At 42.5% G+C, this 20,137-nt stretch overlaps 1 protein-coding gene across 2 annotated transcripts in view; it reads left to right on the forward strand.

Annotated features, from left to right (window-relative positions):
• The window catches only part of plxnc1 (plexin C1), a 129,813-nt gene that overhangs the window by 61,002 nt on the left and 48,674 nt on the right, over positions 1–20,137 (forward strand). Inside the window, exons 10-17 of one of the 2 annotated variants that reach the window (XM_043713333.2) lie at positions 635–715; positions 1,181–1,268; positions 1,624–1,685; positions 8,649–8,788; positions 10,088–10,276; positions 15,180–15,270; positions 18,475–18,672; positions 18,769–18,924. In XM_043713333.2, the coding sequence (XP_043569268.2) occupies positions 635–715; positions 1,181–1,268; positions 1,624–1,685; positions 8,649–8,788; positions 10,088–10,276; positions 15,180–15,270; positions 18,475–18,672; positions 18,769–18,924 (1,005 nt within the window). The remainder of the gene's footprint in view (positions 1–634; positions 716–1,180; positions 1,269–1,623; positions 1,686–8,648; positions 8,789–10,087; positions 10,277–15,179; positions 15,271–18,474; positions 18,673–18,768; positions 18,925–20,137) is intronic. The other variant, XM_087999708.1, reaches the window with a different exon arrangement.

Raw genomic sequence — 20,137 nt, forward strand, 5'->3', positions numbered from 1 at the left:
GTTAGGAGTGGACAGTCAGACTGTCCATGAGAAAGGGTAGGTTTTAAGTAAACTCCACTCTCTTCCAAAAGTGTTGACCTTCCGTAAATGACCTTTGAATGAAGGACCCCTGCCCCTGACAGCCCATAAGCCAACCTGACAGGGCTTTGAATTTTAGGCTTCATGCATGACAAGTCTCCTGTCCATCGCTGGTTGAATTTCATCAGTAGTGAGGTTGCGATACTCAATTGATGCCCAGGCAGACTTAGTTGAAATAGAGGTAAGAAAGGTGGTAAATTTCACATCCTGCATCTGATTAAATGCCTATTGCTTCCAAATTCCATTAAATTTCACCCTGTGTTTCCTATCAGTTGGTTATTGATACTAATCTATGACTTCAGCTTTATGAGCTTTTGACAAGTAACCTGTTACATGGCAACTTGTCAAATGCCTTTCCCAACTTTGGTTGTTACGTCCTCGAAGATTTTGAATACATTTATCAAACAGGATTTCCCGTGCATAAAATGGTGTCGAGTCTTCCTGGTTGGATTATCATTTTCTAGATCTTCTGCTGCAGCTTTGTTAATAATGGAATGAAGAGTTAGATCTTAATTTATAAATCTTTCAGGAAGCTTCATGATACACTGTTTTGCAGGACCTGAGTTGTTTGTTTGATGGGAAGTTACAAAAGGCCAAGTGGATCAACGGATCTGTCATCCAGTGTATCAGGCCTCAGGTTAGTGTAATGGTTAAGTAGTTCATTGTGTTTTCTCAGTCTGTAATTCCTTGGCCTTTCACCGTTAGACTGTGTTCAGTAAAGTATAAACCTGATTCATGATTCAACTTTTAACTTCCATCAATTAATTTGCAGTTTTAAGAGTGAGAGGTTTCACTTGCCAATGTTGGTGTTAGTGTGGGTAACCATTTGGAGTCTGTTTGGGACTGTACTACTGTCTCCACCAAGTCAGTAATCCTCCTAACACCTTCCTAGGTGCAAGTAAAAACATAGTGGGATACAGGCTTGCACAGACACAAGGCCAATGTCATGGTGCCCTGTTTTAGGTACTGCCTTCTCCCCTCATGGGTAACCTTTAAACACAGTCCTTTGTCAGTGTTTGATTTTTTTAAATGTTAATTTAACGAAAATGCATGTGATGATCTGTGATCATTAGCTAAATTGGACATTGTTTATATTTTGCAGTTTGTGAATGAAAGACGGCTCATTCCTGTGAATGTTGTGTACAGTAGAAATTCCAGTTACATTATTGATAATCCGAACAATATCACAGGTAATTGATTCTTTAGAATTTTACAATAGAAATGAGATTCAGCCTCAGTCTCTTAACTGACATTCAATCCGAAACATAGTGAAGAGGCTAAACCTTGCCTATAAATTCCAGATATCCATTATGATTGGCTCCTTTTACAGACACAAAAGACTGGGAATGGATTGGCATGAGAGTGGGGAGTGCCATAAAATTATGTCATAGGTCTGCTTTGATCTGGATGGTGTCGAGCTTCTTGAGTGTTATTGGAGCTACACCCTTCCAGTTTATTGTGGAAAATGACCATGTTACTGACGAATAAGCATCCTTGCTGCACCAGAGTTTACAATCCAATTCTAATAAGGTTTTGTTTTAACAGTTTACAGTTGCGATGTCCGGAAGCCAGGCTGTGTCTTTTGTTCACCAGAAAGGATTTGTACGGTAAGGAATACTCCAAGCCAACCATGGTTTGTGTTTGAATTATCTAAATAAAGCTTTGATTGTGTGTTGTTTATGATTATGAATGTGAATGAATCATTTCTAGGAATTTAACTTGCCTCAGTCCCAGGTCCTGCGATATGTGCATGACTGACCATTCTCCATCTTTAATGATCTTTCCAGCACTGAGTCAGCTAGATTCATGGTTGGAGTCTGGTGATCATTTCACCAAAACAGGTATTCTGTTAAGAAGTGAATAACCTGGAGTAGAGAGAGTTTCTCCCACAGCTTTACACTTCCTTCCTCAGAATTATGTTCATTTATTGGATGTGGACATCACTGTCAAGATCAGCATTTTTGCTAATTTCTAACTGAGTGGCTTTCAGAGGCAATTAATCATCAACAGCATTCATGTGGAGTCACATGTACATCAGACCAACTAGGGATGATAGATTTGGGGCTCAGTGGTTAGCACTGCTGCATCACAGCACCAGGGTCCCAAGTTCGATTCCAGCCGTGGGCGACTGTCTGTGTGGAGTTTGCACATTCTCCCTGTGTCTGTGTGGGTTTTCTCCGGGTGCTCCGGTTTCCTCCCACAATCCAAAGATGTGCAGGTCAAGTGAATTGGCCGTGCTAAATTGCCCATTGTGTTAGGTGCATTAGTCAGAGGGAAATGGGTCTGGGTGGGTTACTCTTCGGAGAGTCGGTGTGGACTGGTTGTGCCGAAGGGCCTGTTTCCACACTGTAGGGACTGTAATCTAATTTCCTTCCCTAAAAGTCATTAGTGAATCAGGTGGATTTTTGCAGCAGTTATATTAGCTTTTAATTCTGCAGCTTTTAAAACTGAATTCAAATTTTCACCAACTGTCATGGTAAGATTCAAATCCATGTCCCCAAAATATTAGTCCAGACCACTGGGTTGCTGATCCAATGACATTACTACTATGCCTTCCTAGTGTGACTGCATCTTACTCTCTAGCCTTGCACTAAATACTCTCAGATTGCAAGCAGTCTCTATGCATAAGAATGCAACTGGGTAGTGCCACCATGAAAGTATTTGCACAAAGATTTCAATGATTAAGTCCAACAAATAGATTGCCTCTCAGTTCCTGTCCAAAATACAGGAAATGGAGAAGATTCAAGAGCTTTGGAAATCAGTGAGCTGGCTGGAACAATTAACATCAGAAATTGTCGAGGGGTCAGAATTGGAGAAACACAGAGCTTCTGGAGAGTTCATAGAATTATAGATTGGTGCGGCACAAAGGGAGCCATTCAACCCCTCAAGGCCATCATGGCTCCTTGCAAGAGCAAAACAGCACATCCTGCTCCTCTACCCTTGCACCAGAGCCCTGCCATTTTTTTTTCTTTTCAGCCTTTATCCAGTTCCCTTTAGAGTTTAATCTGCCTCAACCACTTTTCAAGGCACTGCATTCCAGATCCAAACCATCATTGTATGAAACAGTTTTCTCCTCATGTCCCAATCAGCCTAAATGTCTGTCCTCTTGTCTTCAACCATTCTGCCAATGGGAACAGTTTTCCTCTCTCTACTCTGTGTGGAGCCTTCATGATTTGAAACCTTTGATCAGATTTCTTCTTAACCTTTGCTACTTTAAGGAGAACATGCCCAGCTTTTCCAATATACCTATTACTCAGGTTCCTCGTCCCAGGGAGCTTTCTCTTTCTTTTCCTGTTTGATTCTTCTTTCCATGTTGTCTCAATATCCTTCACACCTTTCCGAAATTGCAGTGACCAGAATTATATACAGTACCCCAACTGTGGTTGAATCAATGTTTTATAACTGTTTTGCTTTTATTATCTATGCCTGATGGTCTACATCCCAGGGTACTGAAGGAAGTGGCTCGAGAAATCGTGGATGCGTTGGCTATTATTTTCCAGAGTTCGATAGATTCGGGATCAGTTCCTGCGGATTGGAGGGTGGTTAATGTTGTATCACTTTTTAAGAAAGGTGGGGGAGAGAAAGCAGGAAATTATAGACCAGTTAGTCTGACTTCAGTGGTGGGAAAAATGCTGGAGTCTATTATAAAGGATGAAATTACGACACATCTGGATAGTAGTAATAGGATAGGTCAGAGTCAGCATGGATTTATGAAGGTGAAATCATGCTTGACTAATCTTCTGGAATTTTTTGAGGATGTAACTCTGAAGATGGACGAGGGAGATCCAGTAGATGTAGTGTACCTGGACTTTCAGAAAGCTTTTGATAAAGTCTCACATAGGAGGTTAGTGAGCAACATTAGGGCGCATGGTATTGGGGGCAAAGTACTAACTTGGATTGAAAGTTGGTTGGCTGACAGGAAACAAAGAGTAGTGATAAATGGCTCCATTTCGGAATGGCAGGCAGTGACCAGTGGGGTACTGCAGGGATCAGTGCTGGGACCGTAGCTTTTTACAATATATATTAATGATATAGAAGATGGTATTAGGAATAACATTAGCAAATTTGCTGATGATACTAAGCTGGGTGGCAGGGTGAAAAGTGAGGAGGATGTTAGGAGATTACATGGTGACCTGGACAGGTTAGGTGAGTGGTCAGATGCATGGCAGTTTAATGTGGATAAATGTATAGTTATCCACTTTGGTGGCAAGAACAGAAAGGCAGATTACTACCTAAATGGAATTCAGTTAGGTAAAGGGGCAGTACAAAGAGATCTGGGTGTTCTTGTACACCAGTCAATGAAGGTAAGCATGCAGGTACAGCAGGTAGTGAAGAAGGCTAATAGCATGCTGGCCTTCATAACAAGAGGGATTGAGTATAGAAGCAAAGAGGTTCTTCTGCAGCTGTACAGGGCCCTGGTGAGACCGCACCTGGAGTATTGTGTGCAGTTCTGGTCTCCACATTTGAGGAAAGACATTCTGGCTATTGAGGGAGTGCAGCGTAGGTTCACGAGGTCAATTCCTGGAATGGCGGGACTACCTTACGCTGAAAGACTGGAGCAACTGGGCTTGTATACCCTTGAGCTTAGAAGGCTCAGAGGAGATCTGATTGAGACATATAAGATTATTAAAGGATTGGACACTCTGGAGGCAGGAAACATGTTTCTGCTGATGGGTGAGTGCCAAACCAGAGGACACAGCTTAAAAATACGGGGTAGACCATTTAGGACAGAGCTGAGGAGAAACGTCTTCACCCAGTGAGTGGTGGTTGTGTGGAATGCTCTGCCCTAGAGCGCAGTGGAGGCCCAGTCTCTGGATTCATTTAAGAAAGAGTTGGATAGAGCTCTCAAGGATAGTGGAATCAAGGGTTATGGAGATAAGGCAGGAACAGGATACTGATTAAGGATGATCAGCCATGATCATATTGAATGGTGGTGCAGGCTCAAAGGGCAGAATGGCCTACTCCTGCACCTATTGTCTATTGTCTATTAATGCCTATGTTTACTAAGCCCAAAATCCCATGTAGTACTTTAGCCACTTTCTCAACCTGCCCTACCACCTTCAACGAATGGCATCCGGCTGCACTTCTTTTACAATTGCCCCCTTTCTTCCATCATCTTCAGTTATGCAACACAAGTATGATTAAGGGTTTTGAAAATTATGAATGTGTTAGAAAGGTAGATGTGATTGGAATGTTTCCTTTTATGGGAGACTCCAAAAATAAATGCTATAAATTGAAGATGTTTACTGATAAATCTCAAAGGGAAATGGGAGAAAGTACTTTACTCAGAAAATGTGGAACTCACCACCATGAATATTTATTGAGGCAAATAACTTTGATGCTTTCGCAGGAAGACCTTGTGGGGAAAATAGATAGAAAGGTGTGCTGACTTTAGTCTATATGATTGATAGCAAAGTCACCTCATTGGTCATGTCAGATACTGTCAGATTACGTGGGACTGGACTTGAGAGAAGAAGGTTTTAGAATGTAGAACTGGACAGCACAAGAACAGGTCCTTTGGCTCATGATGCTGTGTCGAACACGACACCAAATTAAACTGATCCCTTCAGCCTGCCCTTGGTCCATATCACTGCATTCCTTGCATATTCATGTGCTTATCTAAAATCCTTTTAAATGCCCCTGTCATTTCTGCCTCCTCCATCATCCTTGGTACAGTGTTCCAAAAACCTACAAGTTTCTGTATAAAAAAACTTGCCCTTCACATCTTTGGTAAAGTCCAACTGATATAAATAGTCAATATATGTTCACTGGTTTGCCTCCAGAAACTTTTGTGGTATTTATACATTATGTTATGAACTAGGCCAGACCCCCCCCCTCAAAATATTTTAAGAAGTTAGCCTAGACCCTAACCTTTTCTTATTTTAAAGGCAGATGTGAAGTGGGTGTTCCAGGTTGGATGCAACTGGTCAAACCACTCGGCTTTAAGTAAAACACAATTTACTTAAACACTACAGTTAAAACACGAGCAAAGGAAAGCAGAATTTAAATCACTTAATTATTGGAAATCTTAACCGACCTTATATAGTAATTATTACTAATTAACTGTTCCAATACAGCAACATTCCATAAACACACCCCTTGGCAAAAAGGTAAATTCAAAAACAGATTCTTACAGGCAGGAGGGAACAACATCCAGAGAGATTTCAGAGAAAGTTAGAGGACTCCTTTACTGAAGCTTGCAACTTTAATCCTGTTAGAATTTTGTAGGCTTCTATGAGATATCCCCACTCATTCTTTTAAACTCCAGAGAGTATAATCCTAACTGATCCAGCCCCTCAGCCCTGCCATCCCAGGAATCAGTCTGGTAAACCTTCGCTGCACTCCCTCCATCGCCTGAACATCCTTCCTCAGATAAGGAGGCCAGAGCCACACATAACACTCCAGGTGTGGTCTCACCAAGGCCCTGTACAATTGCAGTGAGACATCACTGCTGCTGTACTCGAGCAATAGGGTAAAGGAAAGGGTCTGGGTGGGTTACTCCTCGAGGGTCAGTGTGAACTTCTTGGGCCTCATGGCCTGTTTCCACACCATAAGGGTTCTATGATCCTATGATTCCATGAACTCTTCGGAGGTCTCTCATCCTGTGACTGCTATAGCTAAAAAAAAATCTAGAAAGCCTGAACTGTGTGAAATGGCCATTTCCCTTCCATTGTTAAACTGTTTTAAGAAAATCCAAAGGCCTCTGAAAACTTAGACTCTTCAGCAGCTCTGCCTTTACAACCTCTCTTCAATAAACCAGGGACAAAATAACCTTTTTAAAGTGAGAGTATCGTAACAATTAACATGTTGCAAAGAAAGCAAATGGTATGTTGGCCTTCACAGTGAGTGGATTTGAGTACAGAAGCAGTAATGTCTCACTCTAATTGTACAGGGCCTTGGTGGGACAACACCTCGAGTGTTGTGTGTGGCTATGGTCTCCTTACCTGAGGAAGGATGTTCAGGCGATGGGGGAATGCAACAAAGGTTTACTAGACTGATTCCTGGGATGGCAGGACTGAGAGGCTGGATCAGTTAGGTTTATATTCTCTGGCGTTTATAAGAATGAGCGGGGACATCTCATGGAAGCGTACAAACTTCTAACAGGATTAGACAGGGTAAACACAAGAAGGATGTTCCTGATGACCAAGGAATCCAGTACCAGGGGTCCCAGTCTCAGAATATGGGGTAGGCCATTTAGGACTGAAATGAGGGGAAATTTCTCCACCTAGAGCCTGTGGAATTATTTGCCTCAGAAAGTGGTTGAGGTCAAAACATTTAAGGTTTTCAAAAAGGAGTTAGATATAGTTCTTAGGCTAAAGGGATCAGAGAGTGTGCGGAAAAAATGGAAATAGGCAACAGAGTTTGATGATCAGCAATGATCGTATTGAAGAATGGAGCGGGCTTGAAGGGCCGAATGGCCTACTCTCATTCCTATTTTCTGTTTCTATTAGGCAGAAGGAATAAGAGAAAATTCAATTGGACTATAAACATCTGGAGATGCCTGCAAAATTCCCATGTTGTATATCTTATATAGCTCTTATAAAGTTTAGGCCTTGTTCCAATAGTCATTTGAATGTGGTAGAAGTACATTTGATTACTTATTTGCAGTTAATCGATGAGCCTGTAAAGGATTTGACATTATGGTGTCAAATACAGCCCACATTCCTGATGAAAACTTTATGCTCAAAACGTCGACTCTCCTGCTCCTTGGATGCGGCCCAACCAGCTGTGCTTTTCCAGCAACACACGTTTTGACTCTGACCTTCAGCATCTGCAGCCCTCACTTTCTCCCAGTCAAATAAAGAGGGTGACTAGGAAAGTATTTGCTGTGGTTCAGCTAATAGCAAGGGCGGCACGGTGGCACAGTGGTTAGCACTGCTGCCTCACAGCGCCAGAGACCCGGGTTCAATTCCCGCCTCAGGCGACTGACTGTGTGGAGTTTGCACATTCTCCCCGTGTCTGCATGGGTTTCCTCCGGGTGCTCCGGTTTCCTCCCACGGTCCAAAGATGTGCAGGTCAGGTGAATTGGCCATGCTAAATTGCCCGTAGTGTTAGGTAAGGGGTATGGGTGGGTTGCGCTTCGGCGGGTCGGTGTGGACTTGTTGGGCTGAAGGGCCTGTTTCCACACTGTAAGTAATCTAATCTAATGTCCCTGGCTGAACCAGAAGATTTATGGGTTCAAAGCAAATAATCAAGGTTGACACAGCAGTGAGGGAGTGATACAGTGTCGTTTGTGCTATCAGTCAGATCACACATTATACTGAAACCTTTCAGGAGGGTACAAAAATCCTGTAGTACAACGTGAAGAACAATTCAATTCTACCCGGGATCTTAGACAATATTTATTCTTTGGCCAACATCACTGAAAAATTGATTATTTCATCATTTTTCACACTGTCTTTTGTAGACGCCAATTGATTTCCCCTTGTTACCTACATTATAAGACCAACTGCACTTCACAAGTACTTAGGTGGCTGAAAAGTATTTTGGGACATCCTGAGGTCATGAAAGGTGCTATAGAGGTTTCCTTTTCTAAGCGATCATGATTACTAAACCTGTTTTTTAATCAGGAACCAGTTGTTACGGCTGTGACACCGAACCGTGTATATATTTCTGGGGGAACCAGGGTCACCATCACTGGGACTGGTCTAGATGTTGGAGCGAGTGCTAAGATTCACATTAATGGAATAAATGATTTCATTACAGCCAAGTAAGTGCAAAATTGGAACAAAGTAAGAAGAATACTTAGATTTGTTTTGATAATTCTTTGACTTAGTGCAATGACATGAAAGAAATGAAATTGGGCAAGATGTCGACCCTCCAATGAAGTCATCTGTGACCCACACTGACCTTTGTCTTATATTGCTTTCAAAAATCTATCAATACCAGGTATAACATTAACACTTGATTGAGCAATAACAGCCTTTTGGTGAAGAAAGTTCCAAACTTCAACTGTTTAAGACAATTAGAACCTGAAAGGGTTAATTGACATTCATTGTAAACCCCACCCATCAGTATATAAAGGAATGATCTTGGGAGGAGCTAATGTGTGTGTCGATGTTAATCAGTGTTGCAGGATCAGTTGCCAGTAGTTAACAGTAATGTGTACTTAGTCTGAAGTCCAGTCTGAAGTCTCACAAGAGACTATTATGTAACTCATGTATAATGTAACTAACTATTAAGTACTCTGTAATAAACCTATTCTATTTATTAATATTACACATAAATTTGCTGAAAATTAAGTGCAGATATCCATCCCCTTTTGCTGCTAATAAATTAGAGAATGCCAATAAGAAGGATTGGTGGCAGAGAATCTACTCAAGGTATTGCAGATGATTCAGGGGCTCAGTGGTTATAGCTGCAGCCACAGTGCACCAGGGACCCAGCTTCGATTCCAGCATTGGTTGACAGTGTATGTGGAGTTTGCACATTCTCTATATGTCTGTGTGGGTTTCTGCTGGGCCCTCCAGTTTCCTCCCACATTCCAAAGATGTGCACGTTAGGTGGATTGGCCATGCAAAGTTGCCCGATGTCCAGGAATGTGCAGGCTAGCTGAGTTGGCAGTGGAAAATGCAGGGTTACAAGGAGGGGTGGGTCTGGGTGGGATGCCCTTCAGAGAGTCGGTGTGGACTTGATTGGCTGAATGGCCTGCTTCCAGACTGGAGGGATTCTATTATTCCAATGAACATGACCACAATGTATGTCATGCTGACAGAGGGCAGATTTTGCCATTTCCATCAACTTATTTTACTCCTGAAAGATTATAGCTTCAATTTTTGGACTAATGATAAGTGAAGCATGCGCAATCCACATTAGCTTTGTTTACAGAGGAAGAGTGTTTATAACGTAGAGTAACAGTCGTTCTGACTCTAACCATGATGTACTTAATCTGTTTAAGGAATTTTTCTTGTATAGCAGAGATACGTGATCATAAAAACAATCACAAAAAAATTAGGTTTCAACAGTGACTATTAATGATTATTGTTCTACAATGTATTTTCTCACCCAGATCGAGCAGCTGCACTATTATGAGTAACACCTCAATAAAATGCACATTGCCAGAGTCATCCCGTGGTAAAAAAATACTGTGTTTGTTGTATGATTCTGAGAAAAGCTGTATGGCGAACAGATCTGCTGTACTGCACTATGTCAGACACATCTCCATTACAAAGGTGCACCCAACAGTTTCCTGGGTCAGGTAGGTTTCCTGGTGGGGGTGGGGGTGGGAGGACAAGGAATTGTATGTTTAGATTGTTTCAAATCTTATTCCAGGCGATTTTGTATTTGAACCTTGCATCTTTCCCAGAGTTCTGCGCCAAATTCCAAACCATTCGGATCTTGAAATTCAATTAACATTTCAGTAACTTGTCTGGTAAACAAACAGCAAACCTTCTTCAGGTCAAAGTTGTGGCCATGTAGCCAATCTCTGTAGAGTACACGGAGCATTCCTTGTTCCAGTCCTATACAAGTCCCTCCCACAATGCTTTCTCCAGTACAATGATGGCATCATGGGTGCTGCTACCCTCTCTCGTTCTGAACTGGAAGAATTTATGGATTTTACTTCCAATTTCCATCCTGCCCTCAGCTTCACTTGGTCCATCTCCAACTACTCTCTTCCCTTCTCCTTCCCAACATTTCTGTTTCCATTTTTGGGGAAAGGCTGGCCACCAATATCCACTACAAACCCACGTACTCCATAGTTACCCTGATTACACATCCCTCACATCCTGCTTCCTGGAAGGACTCCATCCCAGTCTCACCATTTCTTCATCTATAGTACATTTCTTCTGATAATGCCACAATCCACAGGGGCCCTCAGAAATGTCCACTTGTTTTTCACAGCTGTGAATTCTCTACCAGTGTAGTTGACAGGGCCCTTAGCCATGTTTGACCCATCACCCGCACTCCGATTTCACCCCTTCCCTTCCCTCCCACAACAATGATAGGGTTCACTTGGTCTTTACTTAACATCCCAACAGCCTCTGCATCCAAAGGATTGCCATTTCTGTCACCTCCAGCCGGATACCATGACCAGACACATATTTCCCTCCCCTCCTTTTTCAACATTCTGCAGGGACCATTTCCTTCAGGAAGTCTTGCTCCACTCCTTACATCTCCCCAACTCCCATGGCATTTTCCCATGCAAACACCTGCCCATTTACCTCCTCCCTCCTCACTATCCAAGGCCCCATACTCGCCTTCCGGGTGAAGCTGCAATTTACCTGCCCTTCACTCATTCTAGTGTACTGCATTCACTGGGGAGACAAAATGTGTACTGGGTGACCGCTGCGCAGAACTCCCCATATCCTGATCGCAAAAATGACTCAGAGCTTCCAGTTCAGCGTGCTATTTCAACACACCACCGTGGTCCCTGGCCAATATCCCTGTCGCAGGCCTGTTGCAGTGCTCCAGTGAGCCAGTGCAAGCTGGAAAAGCAACATCTCATTTTCCACCCTGCATCCTCTAGGACTCATCATTTGAGTTCAATACCTTTTGAGCCTGATTCCATCCTTCCATGTTTTTTACTCATCCCCACACCCAGTCCTGTTATAAATTGCCTTCAGCACAGACTAGCCATTTCACCTACTCTTCGACCTATTATCACATTATATAGGTTGCTTTCAGTATTGCCCTCCCATTTTCTCCTCCTCTTAGTTCTTATTATCACTTATTCAGGTTTTCCTCTGTCCAGGCCTGCTGTCCACAGTCTCCTTGTTTACCCACCTCTTTCATATTTCTCTCTCTCTCTCTCTCTCTCTCTCTCGGCTCCATCTCCACTTTCCCCACCTCCCCCCACCTCCTCCACCCGACAAACTCTGTCTTCAGCATAAATACCACATTTTCCTCACTGCTAACTGTTCCAATGAAGAATCATTGGACTCGGAACATTAACTTTGTTTTCTTCCTACATATGTGGCCAGATCTGCTAAGTTTCACCAGCAATTTCTGTTTTTGTTTTAGAACATGGAACAGCCATCTCCCCATGCTTAACTAGAATCAAACAGTCTCAAGCACAACAAATCAGCAAATGCCAGGCAGTTGTGACTGCTATCTCAAAAGGGAGGCCAGAGAACATAAGATAGGGTTCTAAATGAATATTTTGTGTTGGTGTTCAGTAGTGAGAAGGATGGAATGGGTATGGAAAGCAGGGAGGTGGTCTCTTATTCGAGAAATCAACAGCAACCATGAGGAGCTTTTGAGTGGGTCGGCAGAAGTTACATCTCCAGGGCCAGGTGAAATGTGTACCAGGTTGTTGAGTGAGGCAAGGCAGGAAATAGCATGGGCACTTGCAAAAATGTTCAATTCCTGTCTACCTAAGGAGAGATGACAGAGGACTGGTGGACAGCCAATGTGATACCATTATTCAAGAAAGGAGCAAGGGACAAACCAGGAAACTACAGGCCCGGTAGTGGATAAACCAGTGGAAGTAATTCTGAGGAACTGAATTAATCTGCATTTGGAGAGGCAGGAATTAATCAAGAACAGTTGGCATGGTTTTGTTAAGGGAGGTCATGTCTGACCAGTTTGAACTTTTCAAAGAGATGAACATATGTGTTCATGAGGGAAATCCATCTGATGTAGTTTCTTTGGACTTCAGCAAGGCTTTGATAAGGTGCTACATGGGAGAGTGAGAGCAAAGATAGAAGGCCATGTGATCCAAGGAAATTTGTTTAATTGGATCCACAATTGGCTGATGGGCAAGAAGCAGAGCGTGATGGTTGCGAGATATTTTTCTGACTGGAGGTTCAGTGGCATCACACAGGGGATAGTCTTGGCACCCTTGCTGTTTGTGGTTTCTATAAATGATTTAGACTTGAATATAGGAGGGATTATCAGTAAGTTTGGAGGGTCGGTAAGTAGTGAGCAGGATAGCCTTAGGCTACAAAAAGATATGAGTGGTGCTGGAAAAGCACATCAGGAATCCTGATGAAGGACTTTTGCCCGAAACGTCGATTTTCCTGCTCTTCGGATGCTCCCTGATCTGCTGCGCTTTTCCAGCACCACACTCTCGACTCTAATGTCCAGCATCTGCAGTACCCACTTTCACCTACAAGAAGATGTGGATGTGCTGGTCAGATGGACTGATCAGCAGCAAATAGAATTCAATCCAGATAAATGTGAGGAGATGCACTTGGACAGGACAAACAAGGCAAGGGAATATTTGATGGATGGTAGGACTCAGAGGTGCCAAGGATCAGAGGAACCTTGGTGTGCATGTACAGCCGTCCCTTAAAGTAGCAGGACAGCTGGATAAAGAGGTTAAGAAAGTATATGCTATATTTGCCTTTATTATTTAGGAATAAGTGTTAAGAGTAGAGAATGCTATTGGAATTGCATAAGGCATTAGTTAGGTCACAGCTGCAGTATTGTGTGTAGTTCTGGAATTCACATTATAGGAGGGATGTGATAACCCTGGAGAGGAGATTTGCCACGATCTTGCTTTGGCTAGAGTTTCAGTTCTGAAGAGAGATTGGACAGACTGGGGCTGTTTCCCTTAGAGCAGAGGAGATTAAGAGGAAACATGATTGAGATGTAAATAATTATGAGGCGTATAGATAGGAAGACAGGAAGAAACTTTTCTCATTGATGGAGGGATCAGTGACTTTAAGGCAAGGTTTAGAGGGAATGTGAGAAAAAATAGTCTCACCCAGAGGGTGGCAGGAATCTGGAGCTCACTGCCTGTAAAGTTTGTACAGGCAAAAACCCTCAACATTCAAGAAGTATTTAGAAGCACACTTGTGATGCCAAGGGATACAAGATTATCAATCAAGTGCTGGAAAATGAGATTCAGAATAATTGGTGATTGTTTTTGACCAGCACAGCTATGATGGGCCAAGGGGCCTTTATCTGTGCAATAGATCTCTATGATTCTGTGACTTCAGCTAAAGAGCAAGATGCTGCCTTCATAACTTTAATGAGGATGACACATTTTGTGCAAACATCAGGCTGTAATATTAGTGAACCATCCTCAATTGTTACTGTTGTATACTTTTTTAAACTGCTGCTTCTTAATAAACCGTCACTTATAAATGTCTGATTGCTCACATTTTTGTAAACCGTGCCACGAATGCCCAAAGTCCCATAGCAGCATCACCTGCAAATTCGCTTCCACGCCACTCACTCTCCTGGTTTGGAAATATATCACCTTTCCTTCAGTGTCACTGGGTCAAAATCCTGTAACTCCCTTCCCAGTGGCACTAAGTGTCCCTGCACACTGTACTGATTCAGAAAGGCTACTTTCTTAAGTACAATTAGGGATCAACATGAAACCCTGGCCCATACCCCATGAATGAACAAAATGATACAATTATTTAGATGCCATATTTGAAATTTATCAAAAAAACGTGAATGGATAAAGTAAAAATACATATCAGTCCATAAGTAACTATAAAACCTCTAATCATATGACTTTGGGATATATCAATATACATGCAACAGCTTCATTTTAAATCAGGTCTGCACAATTTCTTTGAAAATATCAAATTCAAAATGGTGGTTCTGTGGTTAGCACTGCTGCCTCACAACGCCAGGGTCCCAGGTTCAATTCCACCCTTGGTCAACTCTATGACTGTCTCTGTGGAGTTTTCACATTCTCCCCGTGTCTGTGCCCTTGCAGGTGCTCTGGTTTCCTGCACAATCCAAAGATGTGGATTGGCCATGCAGAGTTGTCCCATAGGCGGATAGTCATGGTAAATGCTTTTCATCTGGTTGGTGCAGACTTAATGGGTCGAATGGTCTCTACCTGCATTGTAGGAGAAAAAAAAATCAAAAGAAGGGTGATCCCAATGTCAAATTACAGATCCTACACAGAAGGATCCTGGGACTGCAGGGTAAAAGGTTAAATGTTGAGCATGTTCATTGGAAGTTATGTAAATGATAATGTCGTGATCACATGATGATGGCCAGACAGTACATAGCTAAAATCTGTTTAGAAAGAGTTACGTAGAAAAGTCTTCAGACTCTGATACAGCATCTTTTCATAGAGTATTACACCAAAATATCCTTGAATAAAAGCATACCAAAAACAGCTCAAGGCCCCAATAACCATGTTGTCTGCTGACATTTATTTTGTATTGACACACCAAATTTGCTTTTTCCAGTGGAGGCCGAGCCATTACAATAAGTGGCATTAACTTAGACGTGGTTGAATGGATGCAAATTTCGTTAACAAGAAACTCCAAGGATCTAATTGTGAGTTCATTTGATTTTCAGTAACTGGAGCTTTCCTCAGTTAATCACAAATAAAGTATAGTGAGATCTCATTGAGTCAAATTTGGATAACGTGAAACTCCAGTTCTGCTGACTGTCAATCATTCCTGGTGACAAAATGACAAAATCAGTGGAATGATGTTGCCAGGGTTGGAGTGTTTGAGCTATAGGGAGTAACTGAATAGGTTGGGGCTATCTTCCCTGGAGCATCAGAGGCTGAAGGGGTGACCTTACAGAGGTTTATACAAAAATGAGGGGCATGGATAGGCTGAATAGCCAAGGCCTTTTTTGCCAGGGTGGGAAAATGCAAAGCTAGCAGACATGGATTTATGGTGAGAGGGGAAAGATTTAAAACAGACCTAAGGGGGATCCTTTCCACACAGAGTGCAGTGCGTGTATGGAATGAACTGCCAAAGAAGAACATAGAACATTACAGCACAGTACAGGCTCTTCAGCCCTCAATGTTGCACTGACCTGTGAAACCAATCTGAAGCCCATCTACCCTACACTATTCCATTATCATCCATTTGTTTATCCAATGACCATGTCGATAACCTTAAAGTTGGCAAGTCTACTACCATTGCAGGCAGTGCATTCCACTCCCTTACTACTCTCTGAGTAAAGAATCTACCTCTGACATCTGTCTAATATCTATCATCCCTCAATTTAACGTTATTCCCCTCATGCTAGCCATCACCATTCAAGGAAACAAGCTCTCTCTATCCACCCTATCTAACCCTCTAATTATCTTGTATGCCTCAATTAAGTCACCTCTCAACCTTCGTCTCTCTAATGAAAACAACTTCAAATCCCTCAGCCTTTCCTCATAAGACCTTCCCTCCATACCAGGCAACATCCTGGTAAATCTCCTCTGCACCCTTTCCAAAGCTTCCACATCTTTCCTATAATGTGACAACCAGAACTGTTTGCAATACTTCAAGTGTGGCCGCACCAGAGTTTTGTACAGCTGTAGCATGATCTTGTGGCTCCAAAACTAAACCTCTCTACCAATAACAACTAACACACCATACACCTTCTTAACAACCCTGGGTGGCAACTTTCAGGGATCTATGCACATGGACCCTGAGATCTCTCTGCTCATCCACGCTAACAAGAATCTTACCATTAGCCCAGAAATCTCTATTCCTGTTACTCCTTCCAAAGTGAATCACCTCACACATTTTTGCATTAATCTCCATTTGCCACTACTCATCCCAGCTCTGCAGCTTATCTACATCCCTCCGTAGCCTGCAACATCCTTCAGTACTATCCACAACTCTACCAACCTTAATGTCATCCGCAAGTTTAGTAATCCACCCTTCAATGCACTCATCCAGGTCACTAGTGAAAATGACAAACAGTAGTGGCCCCGAAACAGATCCTTGCATATACCATTAGTAACTGAACTCCAGGATGAACATTTCCAATCAACCACCACCCTTAGTCTTCTTACAGCTAGCCAATCTTTGATCCAAACTGCTAAATCACTTTCAATGCCATGCCTCTGTATTTTCTGCAATAGCGTACAGTGGGGAACCTTATCAAACACTTTACTGAAATCCAAATGCACCACATCAACTGCTTTACCCTCGTCCACCTGTTGGGTCACTTTTTCAAATAACTCAATAAAGATTGTGAGGCACAACCTACCCCTCACAAAATTATGTTGACAATCCCTAATCAACTTATTCCTTTCTAGATGAATATAAATCCTATCTCTTATAATCCTTTCCAACACTTTACCAACAACTGAAGTAAGGCTCACTGGTCTATAATTACCAGGGTTGTCTCTACTCCCCTTCTTGAACAAGGGGAGTACATTTGCTATCTTTCAGAATTCTGGCACTATTCCTGTAGACAATGATGACATAAAGATCAAAGCCAAAGGCTCTGCAATCTCTTTCCCAACTTCCCAGAGAATCCTAGGATAAATCCTATCTGGCCCAGGGGATTTATCTATTTTCACACTTTCTAAAATTGGTAACACCTTCTCCTTATGAACCTCAATCCCACCTAGTCTTATAGCCTGTATCTCAGTATTCTCCTGAACAACATTGACAAAAGGTGAAGGCTGGTACGATTACAGCATTTAAAAGGCATCTGGATGGGTATATGAATTTAGAGAGATATGGGCCAAGTGCTAGCAAATGGGATTAGATTAATTTAGGATGTCGGCAGAGACAGGTTGGACCAAAGGGTCTGTTTCGGTGCTGTACATCTCTATGATTCTATGATGTCTGCAATAAATGGAAATTCTGAATTAACTGACTCTGGATTAGTTTAAGCCTGCCACAAGACTACAGCAACCAACTGCACCACAGCAATGCCCACACAAGAGCCTTGGGACCCTGGACAGAAAAATAACCCATTTGACACTGAAATCTCGCTGTGGAGAAACCTAAATCCTGTGAGCAGGTGTAAAGTTTAAAATTCTGCCTATCAGAGAGCAAGTGAAGTTGATGTGGCAAAGTGGGAGATTCTATCATTGAGTTTGTCGACCATTCCAAAACAGAATGCCGGACAGGCACATTTGTTTGCAACCAAAATAGAAATTGCTGGAAAAGTTCAACAGGTTTGGCAGCATCTGTGGAGAGTAATCAGAGTTAACATTTCGGATCCAGTGACTCTTCCTCAGAAGTGATGGTAGCTTGGAAAATATTGGCTTTTATGCAGAAGATAGGGTGATAGAGGGGCTAAGGAGTAAATGATAGGTGGGGATAGAGCCCAAAGAGAGAGAGGACAGTTGGAGAGGCACATGAGTGGATAATGATCAGGCAGGGTGAGTGACTGGCTATTAATGTTAGTGTCTAACAACAGGTTGTGTGTTTAGCAAATGATGTGATAACAAGGCCTGGTGTGTGGGGGTTGGGGTAAGGACATAGGCGAGCTCAAGCCCTGAAGTTGTTGAACTCAATATTGAGTCCAGAAGGCTGCAGGGTGCCCTCGTGGAAAATGAGGTGCTGTTCTTCCAGCTTTTGCTGCCAACATTTGTTGGCAAATTGTGTCCTGTGGGAGCCTTCAAAGCTTCGTTGAGCACAATTTTGTGGGACCCCTTGGATTTGATTCACAGTGACTTCACTGTATTTAGTTGCAATGGAACTGATTCACTTTTATATTAATGGCAAATGCATAAGTTAATCTTTTACATTATTTATCCTATATCAATCTTCTCTGTTTGTGGGACAGAACTGTACACGTCGTAATTTGGTCTGGGTCTGTGACACACCATCTGTGAAGGGCAGGGGAATCCTGGATACGCATCCCATGTTATTCACTATGTCAATAATAAAGCAGCAAGAGATCAATATGACATACCAAGAGGACCCTGAGTTCTACAATTTCTCAATGACTTCTGATGACCAAAAATCTTTGATATCTGTGGTGGTAAAAATTATTTAATTTCCTCACTTATTTGGCCCTTCTTCAGGTCTCATTTGTCTTAAGGCTCTCTCTAGCCTTCCTGTCTTATTTATTTTACAGAAAAAGAAAGATAATTTGCAACTTGACAAAAGCGAAGTGAAAATTTCTGTTCTGAGAAGCAAGGGAGGTCGAACAAAATGTAAGATTATAGAGGTGACAGAAGAGAAGATAAAATGTGAACTGAATGAGTCCAACTCTTCAATATCCAAAGTGGAAGTAAGTTCAAGGGGGTGGGTATGATCAGATTGTTTCACAAATCACTGGTTGGCCCTCAGTGGGAGTGTTGTGTCCAATTCTGGCCACAGTCCTTTAGAAAGACAATCAGGGCCTTAGAAAGAGCTCAGAATAATTACTTAAAGAAGATACAGTGAAGAGGAGATTTGATGGATCAGTTCAAGATTGATGAAGGACTAGGATAGAATTCTAGTGAAAGACTGTTAACTTTTGGCAGGAGATTCACAAACTTAATGCAATCAGCAAAAGCTCTAGAAGAAAGATGAGATGTTGTTATCCAGTGAATTGGATATTTGGTCAGAAGTCATATGACACCAGTTTATAGTCCAACAGGCACTCCACCTGACGAAGGGATAGCTTTGTGATTTCAAATAAATCCAGGTTGGACTATAACCTGGTGTCATGTGACTTCTGACTTTGTCCATCCCAGTTCAACATTGGCATCTCCACAACATGAACATTTAGAGGAAGCAGATTCAATGGTAAATTTCAAAAGGGGTTTGGATAAATGCTCAAAAAGGGAAGATTTACATGATTTTGGGGAAGGAGAATGGGACAAATCGAATAGTTCTTTCTTTAGAGAGCTGACACAGACACTGTGGGAGGAAGTGAGGACTGCAGATGCTGGAGATCAGAGTCGAGAGTGTGGTGCTGGAAAAGCACAGCAGATCAGGCAGCATCTAAGGAGCAGGAAAGTCAACGTTTCAACCATAAGCTCTTCATCAGGAATGAGGCTTGTGAGCCAAGGGATCTGAGAAATAAATGGGAAGAGTGTGGGACTGGAGGAAAGGTAGCTGAGAATGTGATAGGTAGATGGAGGTGGGGGTGAATGTGATAGGTCAAAGAGGAGGGTAGAGCGGATAAGTGGGAAGGAAGATGTTCAGGTAGGACAGGTCATGAGGGTGATGCCAAACTGGAAGGTTGTAACTCGGATAGGGTGGGGAGAAAGGAAATGAGGAAACTGGTGAAATCCACATTGATCCCGTGTGGTTGGAGGGTCCCAAGGTGAGGTGATCTTCCTCCAGGTGTTGGGTGGTGAGGGAGTGGCGATGGAGGAGCCCAGGATCTGCATGTCTTTGGTGGAGTGGGAGGGTGAGTTGAAGTGTTCAGCCGTAGGGTGGTGGGGTTGGTTGGTGTGTGTGTCCCAGAGATGTTCTCTAAAGCACTGTGCAAGTAGGCATCCTGTCTCCCCAGT

Source organism: Chiloscyllium plagiosum, unplaced genomic scaffold (assembly GCF_037043375.1).
Source record: "Chiloscyllium plagiosum isolate Xiang-an unplaced genomic scaffold, Cpla_swu_hap1 HiC_scaffold_23, whole genome shotgun sequence".
NCBI lineage: Eukaryota > Metazoa > Chordata > Chondrichthyes > Orectolobiformes > Hemiscylliidae > Chiloscyllium > Chiloscyllium plagiosum.